General features: G+C 50.0%; 1 protein-coding gene across 4 annotated transcripts in view; it reads left to right on the top strand.

The window, feature by feature from the left end:
* Positions 1–15,810, top strand: part of mboat1 (membrane bound O-acyltransferase domain containing 1) — a 189,342-nt gene that overhangs the window by 157,880 nt on the left and 15,652 nt on the right. For 3 of the 4 annotated variants that reach the window (XM_038796970.1, XM_038796968.1, XM_038796969.1), the window contains 2 exons: positions 525–657; positions 12,503–12,654. In XM_038796970.1, coding sequence (XP_038652898.1) covers positions 525–657; positions 12,503–12,654 — 285 coding nt within the window. The remainder of the gene's footprint in view (positions 1–524; positions 658–12,502; positions 12,655–15,810) is intronic. The other variant, XM_038796971.1, reaches the window with a different exon arrangement.

A 15,810-nucleotide genomic window follows, 5' to 3' on the forward strand; every position in this document is an offset into this window, starting at 1 on the left:
ATAAATTGTATGACTTCCAGTTTGTTAGTCTACATATTTATCTGTTTATAGATACTATTTTGAATCGACTTATAATAATAATCTTTATTAGTGTCACAAGTAGGCTTACATTAGACTGCAATGAAGCCACTGTGAAAATCCCCCAGTTGCCTTCCACGGCGCCTGTTCGGGTACACAGGGATAATTCAGAGTGCCCAATTCACCTAACAAGCACATCTTTCAGGACTTTCTCGTGGGAGGAAATAGAGCATCCGGAGGAAACCCACGCAGACACGGGGAGAAAGTGCAGACTCCGCCCAGAGAGTGACTCAAGCAGGCAATCGAACTCGAGTCCTTGGCACTGTGAAGCAACAGAGCTGACCACTGTGCTACCATGCTGCCCAAATCTGTGAAAATAACTTTGCATCAATGGGCAATTGGTAGATGAAAGATGATCCTATTCATAGTGAGTTGTGATCAGAAATATTGCAGTGCAAGAGTCTAATTTTGCCACCCTTAATCGTGTCCCTTTCTGTTTCTCTCAGTGTCTGCTATGATCGGGCCCCCTACTTCCCCACAGCGCTAACATTTATCCTTTCAGCTTTGTGGCATGGAGTGTACCCTGGGTATTACTTCACTTTCACGACTGCAATCCTTATCACGCTGGCAGCAAGAGCAGTGAGTAACCATTATCCATCTGCATGGAGATTGTGGAAGCATCATTTATTAGTTCTAGCACCCAAAAATTGAAGAATGTCATTCACTTATTGGTTTAATAATTCAAAAAGTAATTGTAATTCGAAAAGTATTTTAGGAATAGTTAAGTTAACCACTTTCAGAAACTCATTGTTTGATGGTTACTACTTCAGTTACATCCCAGTGGAGTCCTGGTTACTTAAGAGTTAAGGTTTAATTGAACAGAATTTGTGAGCTACACCCATCTTGTTGACTTATGTTATAAATGCTCAGGATTGTCATTTAATATAATTAATTCCTGTTTAGGGAAGGCTACCGTTGTTAAATGGGTGTTTTTTCAGCGTGGTCCTCCCTAGTCTCATTCCAGAAAGGGACGTGGTGATAGAACATAGAACATACAGTGCAGAAGGAGGTCATTCGGCCCATCGAATCTGCACCAACCCACATTAAGCCCTCACTTCCACCCTATCTCCGTAACCCAATAACCCCTCCTAACCTTTTTGGACACTAAGGGTAATTTAGCATTGCCAATCCACCTAACCTGCACGTCTTTGGACTGTGGGAGGAAACCAAAGCATCTGGAGGAAGCCCACGCAGATACAGGGAGAACGTGCAGACTCCGCACAGACAGTGACCCAGCAGGGAATCGAACCTGGGACCCTGGCACTGTGAAGCCACAGTGCTATCCACTTGTGCTACTGTGCTGCCCAATCGTTGCACACTTTGAACTGGAGCCAATCTATGCACACCTCTATCAGCATTTATTAACAGAGAAACACATTATAAAACATTTGCCTCCTAATCCAACAACCACAGTTTCAGTCAGTTCCTATTTCTAAGAGCACATGAATTCCCAATTAATGCCCGCCACGTGCACACAATTAGAAACAATTAATATGCAGTGAACAGATGGTAACATTTTTGAACTTTTTCTGCAGTCATCTCAATTTATGGGCACTGAGGAGAGAACTAGGGGGGCAACCGCGCACGGCACCAACATGTCAACCCCTGATCGTGTGTACCCATTCCGGGGGCAACCCTTGTCCCTGCCCGTCTGCGCCAACATCACCCATAACCCACATCGACTGCAGAGGCCTCTGGCCGTGAGGTTGAAGGCTATTGCTGATGAGGAATTGGCAGTCGTGGTTAAGTGAGCACTTCATACAACCCAAATGGATTACCGTGGGTGAGCGGGCCATGTAACATGTGAAAGTTATTGCCTAGCGTCCCAATCACATCTTGATGCCCGGACACTATGCTTGAACACTGTGGGAGGCAACACCACACACGCAGCAGCTGAAATCCGAACACCCAGGGCAAGGGGCACAGCTCCGGGAGCATGTCCATGGCCGGAGGTTGGGTGGGTGCCACAGGTGAGATGGGTCAAGGGTTTGGAGCTCGGCCTGCATTGCGGAAGAAAGTGACAGCGGCATCTTACATTTTCACAATAACTTCATTACAGTGTTAGGGCAGCACGGTAGCATGGTGGTTAGCATAAATGCTTCACAGCTCCAGGGTCCCAGGTTTGATTCCCGGCTGGGTCACTGTCTGTGCGGAGTCTGCACGTCCTCCCCGTGTGTGCGTGGGTTTCCTCCGGGTGCTCCGGTTTCCTCCCACAGTCCAAAGATGTGCGGGTTAGGTGGATTGGCCATGCTAAATTGCCCGTAGTGTCCTAAAAAAGTAAGGTTAAGGTGGGGGGTGGGGGGGGTGTTGGGTTACGGGTATAGGGTGGATACGTGGGTTTGAGTAAGGTGATCATTGCTCGGCACAACATCGAGGGCCGAAGGGCCTGTTCTGTGCTGTACTGTTCTATGTTCTATGTTCTAATGTAAGTTTACTTGTGACACTAATGAAAAAGATTACTAGTTGTGAACAGAGGTGTTTGTTGTGTGTAACAGTTCCCCAATCTCCCGACAGTACCAGGTTGTGCCCCAGAAGCCTGACCACTAACGGTTCCCACTGAGGTGCGTGTATCTGCGCTGGTGGAGGGTGGGGATGACAGCTGTGATGTGTTGATCATGTCTTCTTCGGAGCTCTCCTCCAAGGTGTTCCCCTGGGAGGCTGGAGAGGGTGTCACTGGGTTGGACTGGCGTCGTCGGCTGGAGGACCTGCAGGAGAATTAACATGTGGTCAACTCACGTTTGACAGGTCCTTTGGCTGGGGCATGGTGCTTCCTCATCTGCGGGGTCCACCAGCCTCCTTTTTGGTGACCGCTCTGTCCTCGGCTACCCCGTCATCTGCAGGGCACGTTCCACAAAGGTGATGAGGCTTCTTCTAGCCGGGACACCACCATCATGGGGCTGGTTTAGCACAGGGCTAAATCACTGGCTTTGAAAGCAGACCAAGGTAGGCCAGCACCACGGTTCATTTCCCGTACCAGCCTCCCTGAACAGGCGCCGGAATGTGGTGACTCGGGGCTTTTCACAGTAATTTAATTTAAAGCCTACTTGTGACAATAAGCGATTTTCATTTCATTTCATTTCATCAGCCTGGACCCTCTCCCGGCGATTGTGGGAACTTTTCTTGAGGAGACACAGAGAGGGCATCGTTAGCCACACGCAGGGTTTAAAGTGCTGGGGGGGGAGGGGGGGTTGGTGTTGGTGTGAAGGAAGAGAGTTGGGGGGGCTTGAAGGGGGAGCGGTGCGGAAGGAGAGTTGGAGTTGCATGGGGAGTTGGGGTGGAAAAGTCTGGTGGGGGTGGGTAGGGTGCAGGGGGTTTTCCAGCACTGGATGCCAGTCCTCCTGGTCACACTGCCGGTGCTCACCGCCGTTGACGCCACATCCCAGGCAGCACTGGCTGCTCTATGGCTGACCCTCCGGGACCCTTGGAGGAACAGGACATCCCTCCTGACCTTCAATGCGTCTAGCAGCCTCCCCAGATCTGCATCCCCCAATCTTGGGGCTGGTCTCGTGGGGCGCCATTGTTGCGAGCTGGCTGGGGTTGGCTGAGCAAGTGCGGCTTAAGTGCTGCTTGACCTTGTTAGTGGGGACTGGTGAGCGCAATGTCGGAAAATCATCTGGCGAGTCTTCATTTGCGGCGAGAAGCCCGTGAGGCCTCGTTAAGTGGACCAATTAACTTTGAATAGCGTTACCGGCCGAGTGCTGATAAGCTCGTGGCTATTCCCACTTGCTCCAACACTTAGAAATCTTTCCAGAGAATCGCGTCCAAGAGCTGTGTTAATTTGAGACCGATCAATTACGTGCATTATCATTTGTTAGTTTACATAAAACCAATTACTTGTATTTACATAATGCCTTTAACATTGTTAAAGATACCTAAGCACCTCACAGGAGTATTATCAGAAACATTTTGACATGGAATTCTTCCATCCCGCCCATGGCGGGTTTGGTGGTGGGCAGGAGCGGTGAACCTAGCGAGAGTGAAAAAGTCAGAAACCAGCCAGCGTAAATTCTCCCAATGGCGGGTTGGCCTTTCCACTGCTTGGTGATGTGAATGCCATTTACATTGATTTGCATTTCCCTGAATACTCATTAAAACAGTTGCCTGCCGGCATCCTGTAACGTCTTCCAATCCATCATCATGCCAACGTGAAGTTACATCGGTCTAAAACCTGATTTATAAAGAGTGGCCTGCTCAAGACGGTATCGGTTTACAGGAGACTTTGAAGCGAGTGCTACAAAGCCTACCTGCTGTAGTGCTGTGCTGATCCTGATGTGATGTGAGGGGGTGATGGTGAGGGGGGTGTGGGGGATTGAGGGTGAAGTGTGGGGTGTGAGATGAGATGGGTGTGGTGGGGTGGGGGGGGGGGGGCACACGTATGCCATGAGGATCCACATCTAAGCAGGAGGTTTCTCTTCCTCACCTGCCGCCGGCCTCCCCGTTGGCGACTTCCCTTTCCTCCGGGCCGCCGACCATATCCAGTGCCCTCTGCTCGGGCACGGTGAGGGGACACAGGTCTGGTGGGCCCCTCTGGTCTTCTCCCGCTCCGGGCGGTTGTGCGTGGCCTTCTCCTGCGGTGGAGAGGGGGAAGGGGCAAACACAAACAACAACACTGTTAGATAGTCCGGCACATGCAGCCCAGGGGTTGGGTAGATGATGGCCTCAGCGGCTGGCATGGGTGCAGGCATGAGGGGTTCAGCTGACCCCTTGGGGACAGCCGTGGGGGGGGGGGGGGGTGCTCCGTGTTACATGTGTGTGGGGGATTGGTGCCAGGGGCACAGTGCTGTCTACTCACCCTGGATGCCCTGAGGAGGTTGTGCAGTTTTTTCCTGCACTGGATGGCAGTCCAGGTGACTTCGCCAACAGCGTTGACCATGTCTGCCACCTGCGTCCAGGCACGGCGAATCTCCTCTCAACCTCCTCCAGGGTAAATAGTCCCAGCTACTTCAGTCTATTCTCACAATTGAAGTTCATCATCTTCAATTCTCATGAAACCATTCTCATGAATCTTCTCTTCCTCCTCCTCTCCAATGCCTTTACATCCTTCCTAACGTGGGGTGCCCACAATTGGACACAGTAGTCCAGTTGAATATGAACCACTCCCAAGTCTTATTTGTGAGTCATGACTCTTGGTAACGTTGCATTTTTAGTATATCCTTACTATCAGCTTGAAGTGTTAATTAGAATGAATGCAACAGCTATCTTTGTGTTCTGTACCCAATACCTTGTAGCATTAATGATGACTCTATATCGGGTTCATTTGGCATTTGTGATCTCCATACAGACAGGGTTATATGCAGTCTTCATTAAAAAAAATTATTTTGTTCATTTACATATGCTAATTAGTTTTTCTTTGCACTTAAGAATGGTGTGTTTCTTAAAAAATAATCTCTACTTCAGTTGGGTTAGATGTTAGAACAAGCATTATTGTGAGAGGTGGTTTCATAATGTCCGTATATATTATTTCCAGTCTTTCCTGAAACATTTGCTATTTCTGTGGCATCTATTGCTCTGACTGGATGATTGGGTATCTGGTGTAAAATTGAATTATCTTTCCTTGCTCATTCCTTATTTTAAAACATACTTAATGCTTGCATTTAACTTTTTGAAATTCTCGTGTGTAGAAATTAATGCAACCCTCAATTTTGGGGGTTGCAAGGCGAGTGGGAGGGATGGGAGGGTTCACTGCGGAGCATTTAACTGTTGGATGCAGCCTGTGAAATGAAAGCCACTTCCAATAGTACCCAGGATATTCTTAGGCGTTGAAAGCTTTAAGATTGGGGTTTCTCCATTGATGAAATGCAGCAAGTATTGCTGTCCTGATCAATGACTATTGATCTCAAACATTAGGCTGGATCCTCCATTTGGGAGACTCGGGGTGCGAATTATTGGGGGAAAAAAAGAGTCCCGTTTTGGGTGTGTTTAGCAGGGTATTTCTTTTTGTCTCCATGCCCCGAATGACACCGCTTTCAATTGGGCTATTTTTTTGGCCTAGGCGAAGAAGGCTAGGCTGCACTTAACTTCATTTCCTCCGCTGACGAGCTCAGCTGGCAGCTTGGCAATGCCACCCGGGCAGCCAGGTACTGCCATTTGGGCAGCCTAACAGTACCGCCCAGACAGCATGGCAGTGAATTCTCCGCCCTCCAGGAGCACGCTGCGCCAATTATCCATGGCCTCAGGCCATTGCCTGAGACCCGCCCCACGATGCTCTGTCTCCGACCGGCCGTGTTCCTGACGGCGTGGGACTCTCATGGTCTCACCCGTTCGGGAACCTCGCATGGGAACTGCCACGGTGCCAACCAAGCTGGCATTTTTTGCACAATGGCGATCGGGCCGGGGTGCCTAGTGTGCGTGTTTGGGGGGGAGGGATCTTGGGGACCCCCTCATCGAGAGCTGGGGCTTGGGGAAGGTGTCAGGAGTCGCGTTGGGGGCTCCAACAGTGAGACACCATAAAACAGCACAAGGAGAGAGAGAGAGAGAAAGAGGACAGAGTGAATCATAAAACAGCATGAGAGACAGGGAGCAGTGAGACATCATAAAACAGCACAAGACGAGAGAGAGAGCAGTGAGATATCATAAGCAGCGAGGCAACCCCGTCACCTGGCGCTGCCAATCCTGGAGGCCCACTCTGGTATTGACCAGGGTCTGAACGTTTGCAGCCATGGAGCTCAGGGAGTTGGCCATCACTGTCTGGGTATGTGCGATACCGGCCAGCATTGGGGCAATGGCGGCCATGCTCTCAGCGATGGCCTGCTGAGACAGGGCCATGGTCTTCTGAGACCGGGCCACAGTATTGAGCGCTTCTGCGATGTGCAGCTGGCTCTGGCTCGTGGCTGCCTGTGAGAGGGCAGCCCTGTCCTGGGCCGCGGAAGCCGCCTGCACAGAATTACCCCAGGCCTTGCACATTCTGACCCATGTCCGACACCGTCGCCCCCATTGCCTCCATCATGGACGCCACCCATGCGGTGTCGGCCTGGGTGGCACTCATGACTGGCACCATTCCCTGCTCCTGCACACGGATGCACGCCTCCACCTGCATCCGCGGGTGCTGGAAACCGGCCGTCATCCCCTTCTCTCGTCCCTGGGTCCCTGACTGCATCAGGTCACTGGGTGGGTGTGGGAATTCCAGGGATCCGTCTGGGCGGCAGCTGGTTGCTGGTGCTGGTCTGCCCTCTGACCGTCCGGCCCCTCGGCTGCTCCTACCTCCACCTGCTGTACCAGAGAGGCTGTGCGGTGCTCACCAGTGAGTGTCCAAGGAGCCTCATCGCTAAAGAGCCCAACTGAGGTGAGAGTCTCTACGATGGCGGAAGGTGTAGGACACAGCTGTGACGGAAAGTCGGTGTCGTCATTGGACCCGTATTCGGGGATCCCCTGGGGTGAGGTGTCATCTGCGTCCGTCTCCAGCTGGTATCCTGTGGTGTGGCTTCATGTCCGTCTGTGTCCTGGGTGTTGGTCCTCTGGGTCAGGTGTCACGTCTGTCTGTGTCCTCGGTATTGGTCCCCTGGGTCATGGTTTTGTGGCTCGACTGGGACGGAGGGCTGTTGTGGCAGCTACCCTCCCCATAGCTGCGGGACTCGGTGGGGTGGCCGCCCTGGCGCTGGCCGGGGGCTGGGTCTGCCATGTGGGCCGGGTTGATCGCTGGGTGGTCCTGCACGACACCATGCATGTTTAGGCAGGTGGACTGCAGTGGGGGTGAGGTGAGGGGTGGGGTGAGTGGTGGGTGAGGTGAGGGGTGCGGCGAGGGGAGGGGAGGGGTGAGTGAGGTGAGGGGTGCTGCGAGGGGTGAGTGAGGTGTGGGGTGAGTGAGGTGAGGGGTGTGGTGAGGGGCCGGGCCAGGCAGGGGGGTCTCACTTGGTGGCGTGCCCCTGATCTCGTCATGGGCAGCCTCCCGGTCCTCGGGTCGTCCAGCTATGTCCAGTGCCCTCTGTTCATGCACTGTGAGGGGGTGCGAATCAGGTGCACCCCTTCCGGTTTGGTCCCGCTCTCGCCGGTTATGACCGCTCTTCTCCCGGGGGGGGGGGGGGGGGGGGGTGGGGGCACACAAACATCAGCATTGTTAGGCGGTCCAACGCGAGCAGCCCGGCAGTTGGGTCTATGTTGGCATGGGTGCACAGGGCACCCAGCCAATGCGACTGGCATGGGTGGGTGCAGCTATGTAGGTCACGGCTGGGGTTGTACCATCCCCTGTGGAGGGGTGGGGTGGGGGGCGGTGTCACATGTGTGGGGGGTAGGGGGGTGGTGCCATGGGCACAGAGCTGGGTACCTGGCTGCCCTGAGTAGGTCGTTAAGCTTCTTCCAGCACTGCTCTCCTGTCTTGGGTGTCACCGCAACTATGCTGACGGCCTCGCCCACCTCGCTCCACATATTCCAGGTGACGTTGGCTGCGACCCTCTGGCCCGGTCCGGGGTACAGATTCCCCCTCCTCTCCTCAAGGGTGTCCAGTAGAGTCATGTCATGGTCCACCATCTTCATCCGTCGGCTGTGTGTCGGGGTCGCGTCTATTTGTGCGCACCATGGCGCCACGTCTCTGACGCCGGTCTGAGGCCGTGCCCCCACGCTTCCCATCGCGCACGTGTTGGCCGCTTGTGGTGCGCAGAACCGCTGGGCCAAGAGGCCCGTTGACGCCAGCCTGAAGCACTCCAGTGTTTACGCCGGCGTCAACACTTAGCCGTGGTATTGGAGAATCACGGCTCATGAAACAGCACAAGGGGCGAGAGAGAGCAGTGAGACATCATAAAACAGCACGAGGGGAGAGAGCAGTGAGACATCATAAAACAGCACAAGGGGAGAGAGAGAGAGAGCAGTGAGACATCATAAAACAGCACGAGGGGAGAGAGCAGTGAGACATCATAAAACAGCACAGGGGGGGAGAGAGAGAGAGAGCAGTGAGACATCATAAAACAGCATGAGGGGAAAGAGCAGTGAGACATCATAAAACAGCACAAGGGGAGAGAGAGAGCAGTGAGACATCATAAAACAGCACCTTTGGAGAGAGATAGCAGTGAGACATCATAAAACAGCACGAGGGGCGAGAGCAGTGAGACATCATAAAACAGCACCTTTGGAGAGAGATAGCAGTGAGACATCATAAAACAGCACGAGGAGAGAGAGAGCATCAAGACCATCATAAAACATCACGAGCAGCGAAGCATCATAAAACAGCATCATTGGAGAGAGAGCTGCTTTTACAAAAAATGCATTTGCTTTACATGGGTATAATGTTAAGTGGAGGAATCATTGTAATACCGTGGGTAGCGTGGTAGCCCAAGTGGATAGCACTGTGGCTTCACAGCGCCAGGTTCCCAGGTTCGATTCCCCGCTGGGTCACTGTCTGTGCAGAGTCTGCATGTTCTCCCTGTGTCTGCGTGGGTTTCCTCCGGGTATTATGGTTTCCTCCCACAGTCCAAAGACGTGCAGGTTAGGTGGATTGGCCATGATAAATTATCCTTAGTGACCAAAAAGGTTAGGAGGGGTGGAAGTGAGGGCTTAAGTGGGCCGGTGCAGACTCGATTTGGCCGAATGGCCTCCTTCTGCACTGTATGTTCTATGTTCTAGTCCTCGGGTACCAGTTGGTACAAATGTTCAGATTTATAACTTTGGCTCAAGGTATTCACGGTGGATTTTTGCATGACCCCTGATCACGTGATGTCTGCAAATTTTATTGCATGTGCATGGTTTTGTACCAGTGGTTGTTGTGCAAGAAGTTCTGATGACAGGAAGTTACTTGCGAACTGTAGTAGAAACTGAGGGCGGGGAAGAGGGAAAACCAGATGGCAGGAACTGAAAAGAAATTGTCTCAGTAACAACCTTTCACCAATTCTGATAGATTCTCATTGAATTCTACTAAATTTACAAATGGTGACTTCTCATGCATAAGTTGCATAGTGGTTTAGAATTGTGTGAAGCTTTATGACAGGTGCCAATCACCTGGACCGGTAATTAATAGTAACTCATGGCATCACACTAAGAACAGCAACACTGGTAATGTTCAAGAAATTTCTAATAGCCAACAATAATATAGTAATTCACAGATCATCAAATGTAAATTTTAGGAGTAGGTATAATGGGCAGGATTATCCGCAGCCCGTGCCAAAATCGGGAAAGGCGATCAGGCAGAGAATGGCTCCCGGCTGCGAAATCGCGGCAGGCGGCGGTTTGCCGCCAGGTTGCGATGCTCCGCCCTCTCTAAATCGGCATCATCGAGACATCATCGCAACCCTGTTTGAATATCATTATCGGGCGATGCTCTGCCTCTGATGGACCGAGTTCCCGACAGCATAGGATACGTGTGGTCTCAGCGGTCATGAGCCTGGCATGGCAGCTATGGAGAGAGTGAGCATGCGGACAGTGTCCAGTACCGCCATACTCCACCGAGAGCAGTGCCACTGGCCGGGGGTTTTCTGCCAGGTCAGGAGTGGGTACTGGCAGCTGGCCAGGAGGTGGGCTGTGAGGTTGGGGTAGACGGGTACGGGGCCCTGCACAACCACACCATCTTTTCCGGTGCGATCAGTGTGTGTGTGGGGTGTCGGCGTACACGCGGCTGCAGCTTGTCAGCCCTGCACATGTCCAGCATGTATCCTGCGATTCTCCCATCGTTTTTCATGTATTCCGTGGGTGTTTCACACTGTGCCGGTGCTAGCCTTTCACTGGTAGCAGAATCGGTGCATACATGGCACTGATTATTCCGTCGTGAAACACCACGGATCCTCCGTTGGCATCAGCACTTAGACGCAGAAACGGAGAATCCAGCCCAATGTATTTTTCTGTGTACGGTGAGGTTTCCCAATCTATGACACTTAACAATCTCCATCTGTCTCTGCTTGAGCTCCTTGGACTTTTATTTGACATCAGATTCTATGGGAAAGTAACAACTATGAGAAATCACATACAGGGAAGCATGCTCCGTATTTATGATACTTCTCTGGGTAAGTTGCCCTAAACGTAGCTCAGAACCAACATTTTAAATGACTCCATAATGATGAGTTAGCATTGTGGATAGCACAATGGCTTCACAGCTCCAGGGTCCCAGGTTCGATTCCGGCTTGGGTTACTGTCTGCGTGGAGTCTGCACATCCTGTGTGTGCGTAGGTTTCCTCCGGGTGCTCCGGTTTTCTCCCACAGTCGAAAGATGTGCAGGTTAGGTGGATTGGCCATGATAAATTGCCCTTAGTGTCCAAATTTGCCCTTAGTGTTGGGTGGGGTTACTGGGTTATGGGGATAGGGTGGAGGTGTTGACCTTGGGTAGGGTGCTCTTTCCAAGAGCCGGTGCAGACTCGATGGGCCGAATGGCCTTCTGCACTGTAAATTCTATGATATCTATGAATTCTATGAATGATGGAAATTACAGCACAGAAGAGATCATTTGGCTTCCACTGGTGGCTCTGTCTCCTGTAACTCGCTCTGCAATCCTCAATTCTTTTCATTTTGCCTTTTTTTAAATACTTTCCCTTTTAATTAATGAGATCAGTGGATAATTGTTTTGAATGTTTTCTATGGCTTTTATTCCTTCTTTAAAGAACATTTGTTTAGCTGTTTAATAGCTTCAATAGATGTCTGAGTTTTCATTCATTCTTTAAAGAAAAGCTCAACCATCTGTTTGGCTGTTGCAGGTTTTGATAGATGCCTGAGCATTTGTTTTTATCAAAGGCACTAATGCATTTTGTACTGCAGTGTTTGTTTACACAACTATGCTTGGGAATTTTAATTTGGTGGCTTTGGTAGCTTTCAGAGACATTTATGCATTCTCTACTGCAGAGTTTGTTTGATCAGCTTTCTAGGAGAATATCAGTTTGATGGCTTGGCTGCCTTCTAAACCACAAATGGATCCTGTACTGCAAGGTTTATTTCTACATTTGGTATAATACACATGTATTGCAATGGTTGGACACTTACGCTCATTTTGTTTGCTTTCCTTTGCTATGTAGAGAAGTGCTATTGCCTCCACTGATTACCTTCACACTTTGGACAAGTGTTTTTGATCCTATTCCATGGTGTTTGCACTCCAAAGTTTAACATAACTGGACCGTAAAGTTGCCAACCCTGCAGGATTGCACTGGGGTTTTCGAGAATTAAATTAAGCTCCTGGACATTTCTTCGAAATAGAAGAAAAATCCTAGGCAATTAGAAACTTTTTTTATAATTCATTTTCTTTGAATACATATAATGAAAACATTGAAGATGGAGAATAAAGGCTTTTTGACAGGACTGGTCAGTTGGAGGCAGTCGATCATATGATGAAAACTCCAGTATATTGAACCAGAGTTGTCTGCATATTGTGCAGCCACTTACTTTGCCTGGCATGAAAAGTTTCTGATCTAAGTAATCATTTTGAAGGAATGTATTCTTAACAAATAAACTTGGAAGTACTTTTAATTTTGTTGAATCTTGCACTGAATCTGTTCTTGTTTGCTTTTCTCCTGCTCTTTAGATGAGGAGCAGCTTCAGACATTACTTCCTTTCTTCCAAGACGATGAAACTTGGCTACGATTTTGTTACTTGGGCTTCCACCCAGCTGGCCCTCTGCTATATAGTGACACCTTTCCTCCTATTGGCTACAGAACCCACAATCAAGTTCTACAAGTAAGTGGATTTAGTCGCTGTTTTTGTGTCGACTAGCAGCAGAAAAAAACATTGAAATTGATCAAAAATTGTACCTGTAAATAATTTTATATCGGGAGATTTATTCCCCCTTCATTCCCTCCAAAATGCATGCACTTGTAAGTTTGGCTGCAAATAGAGCCAACTCCTTATTTATTGTCCCTTGAAGCACATGAAGGTTGAGTTTGGTTCAAAATAAATTTGAAACCTCGACAGCTAAACCAATAACTTTGCATTGATCTCAGGATATGGATGAAGTCGGCAATGTGAAGGTTGCATTGTTTATTCACATCTACTTGCCCGAGAAATCCGATTTACTACAATTTAATCCAGTGTCTTTGGACTAGGGACAGGAATGGTCCTGATGGGTTTGCCTGACTCCTTCATTGCCGTCCAGCTCATATATGTGGTTGTCTGACAACAGCCTAGGTTCACGTACTGAGCAGTACTGAGTCATCTGAGGCAGAGTTGGAGCAATACATTTGGCGGCTGCACTTTTGAGATTTAAAAAAAAAAGGCTGATTTTTGGGTGATGCTCTTGATTAAGTTACTTGATGAGATCACACAATCTGGGGTTATATTCCTTGGAATATAAAAGATATATAGACTACAGAAGGGAAGATTTGAGATCAACCTTTTCAAGGTATTAATAATAATAATCTTTATTATTGTCACAAGCAGGCTTACGTTAACATTGAAATAAAGTTATTGTGAAAATCCCCCAGTTGCCACACTCCGGCCCCTGTTCGGATTCACAGAGGGAGAATCCAGAATGTCGAATTCATCCAATGAGCACGTCTTTTGAGACTTGTGGGAGGAAACCGGAGCACCCGGAAGAAACCCACGCACACACGGGGAGAACGTGCAGACTCCACACAGTCAGTGACCCAAGCAGGAATCGAACCTGGGGCTCTGGAGCTGTGAAGCAACACTGCTAACCACTGCACTACCCTGCAGGGACCTGATCTGATGAAATGTAGAAAGAGAGTAACTCTTTTCTATCGGCCGGGGAATCTAGGACTGGAGGACAAGGTCTAAATGGCTTTCAAAAGTGAAATAAAAAATGCTGGGTGTACTCAACAAATCTGGCAGCATCTGTGGAAGGAGAAAACGAAGCCGCTGTTGTTGCTCCTGGCATGCTCTTCTTCACTCCTCTTTGAAGCAGGATTGATCCATAGCTTGATAGAAATGGTAGAGTGAGGAATGTGCCAGGCCATGAAGTTGAAAATTATGCTGCAATACAGTTCTGTTCCTGATGGTTCACAGCACCTCATCTACCTACAGTTCCTTCCTCAATACCGCCCATAGTTCTCGGGAAAAATCTTATCCGTCTTGAGACAGAGTTTAACTTGGATGGGCAGTGTAATAACGCCTACGAGACCCACAGGGATACCCTGATTGATCTCCCCTTGGGACTCGTGAAATATGAGCTTCCCCGCTAGTTTGCGGAAGCCTGCCTAGTTGGGGCTCAGAAGAACATTGTATAAAGGCCGGCCGGGACAGGGGCCGGCATATTGGTTGTCCGAACAGGACTCTACACTATATATATATATATATATATATTTGCTGCCATAAGGCAGACTTTTTATGACTGCAAATAAATCTGCTTCACCTTACACTTGAGCGGCATGGTAACACAGTGGTTAGCACTGCTGCCTCACTGCTCCAGGGACCTGGGTTCAATTCCGGCCTTGGATGACAGTGTGGATTTTGCACGTTGTCCCCGTGTCTGCGTGGCTTTCCTCCAGGTGCTCCGGTTTCCTCTGTTATGGGCCAGTGTTTAAAGAACCCCAAAGTGTATCACCTGACCCACAACTTTTAATAGATTGTGGCATGGGGAGCACATGGCCCACTCTACAGGGGTGGTACAGCAGAAATTAGAAAGTATTTTTTAAAGCAAAACAATGTTTATTCTATGAGCTCAAGTTAACCTTTTTAAAACACAGTGAACATCTTGGCAACTATTAATTCAAATACAACCCCCAAAGAATACAATACTAAGTAATCCTTAATAACTTCCCAAACAACATCCAGAAGACAAAAGAAACACCTTTTAACAGAAGCACATCATGTTTACATTCACTACTGAGAACATTTATAATTCTGAATTCACCAAATGATCAAGAGATAGTCTTTCACTGGCAGAGAGAACAGCAGTACACCTGCTTGGTCTGGCTTCAGCTCCAACACTGAATAGAAAAGTTAAAAAACACAGACACACCCAAGCTTTTCTCAAAGTGAAATTAAAAAGCAGAGCCATAGCTCAGCTCCACCCACACTCTGATATCACTGCAGTAACATGAGCAGCCAAATATTTCTTCAAGTGGCATTCTCAACACACTTCCCACAGTCCAAAGATGTCCAGATTAGGTGGATTAGCCATGCTAAATTTCTCCTTAGTGTCCAAAGGTTGGGTGGGGTTACAAGAATAGGGGGCGGGATTCTTCCATGCCGCACCGTTTGGGAGAATCGCCGTTCGCACTGGATTTTCGCACGACCCTGGTCCGACGCCATTCCGCCATCCTCCCAACTCACGAGAACGGCGTAATCGAGGCCGGCTCTCCGCCTCGATCCTCCGGGCCCCCCCTCCTTCAGCGGCCCAGATGGGCCGAAGTCTCAACGGCGTGACCCCAGGTCACGCTGTCGTGCTTCACCCCAGCAAAATAAATTTGTCAGCCAGTCATGCTGGCTGACTATGCAGAGTGAGGAGGTGAGTGGCCGGCGTTTCCAGAGGCAGCATGTTGTGGCACCCGCGGCCGGTACTGGCGGGGTGGGGGGTTCGGGAAGGGTGCCGCCATGCTCAGGGGGCCGGAGGAGGAGGAGGAGGGGAGGGGCGAGGGAGGGGAGGAGGGATGGGAGAAGGGGGGAGGGGTGGGAGAAGGAGGGAGGTGCAGTTAGGGGGGGAAGGAGGGGGGAGTGTGCAGTCATATTAGGGGGGAAGGAGGGAGTGAAGGGGGGAGGGTGCAGTCATGTTAGGGGGTAAGGAGGGGGAGGGTGCAGTCATGTTAGGGGGGAAGGAGGGAGGGGAGGGTGCAGTCATGTTGGGGGGAGGGCGGGGGGGGGGGGAGGGTGCAGTCATACTCGGGGGCAGGGGGCCTCCATGTTCCGGGGAGAGGGGGGGGAAGAGGGTTTTCCACG

Source organism: Scyliorhinus canicula, chromosome 5, assembly GCF_902713615.1.
Source record: "Scyliorhinus canicula chromosome 5, sScyCan1.1, whole genome shotgun sequence".
Lineage (NCBI taxonomy): Eukaryota > Metazoa > Chordata > Chondrichthyes > Carcharhiniformes > Scyliorhinidae > Scyliorhinus > Scyliorhinus canicula.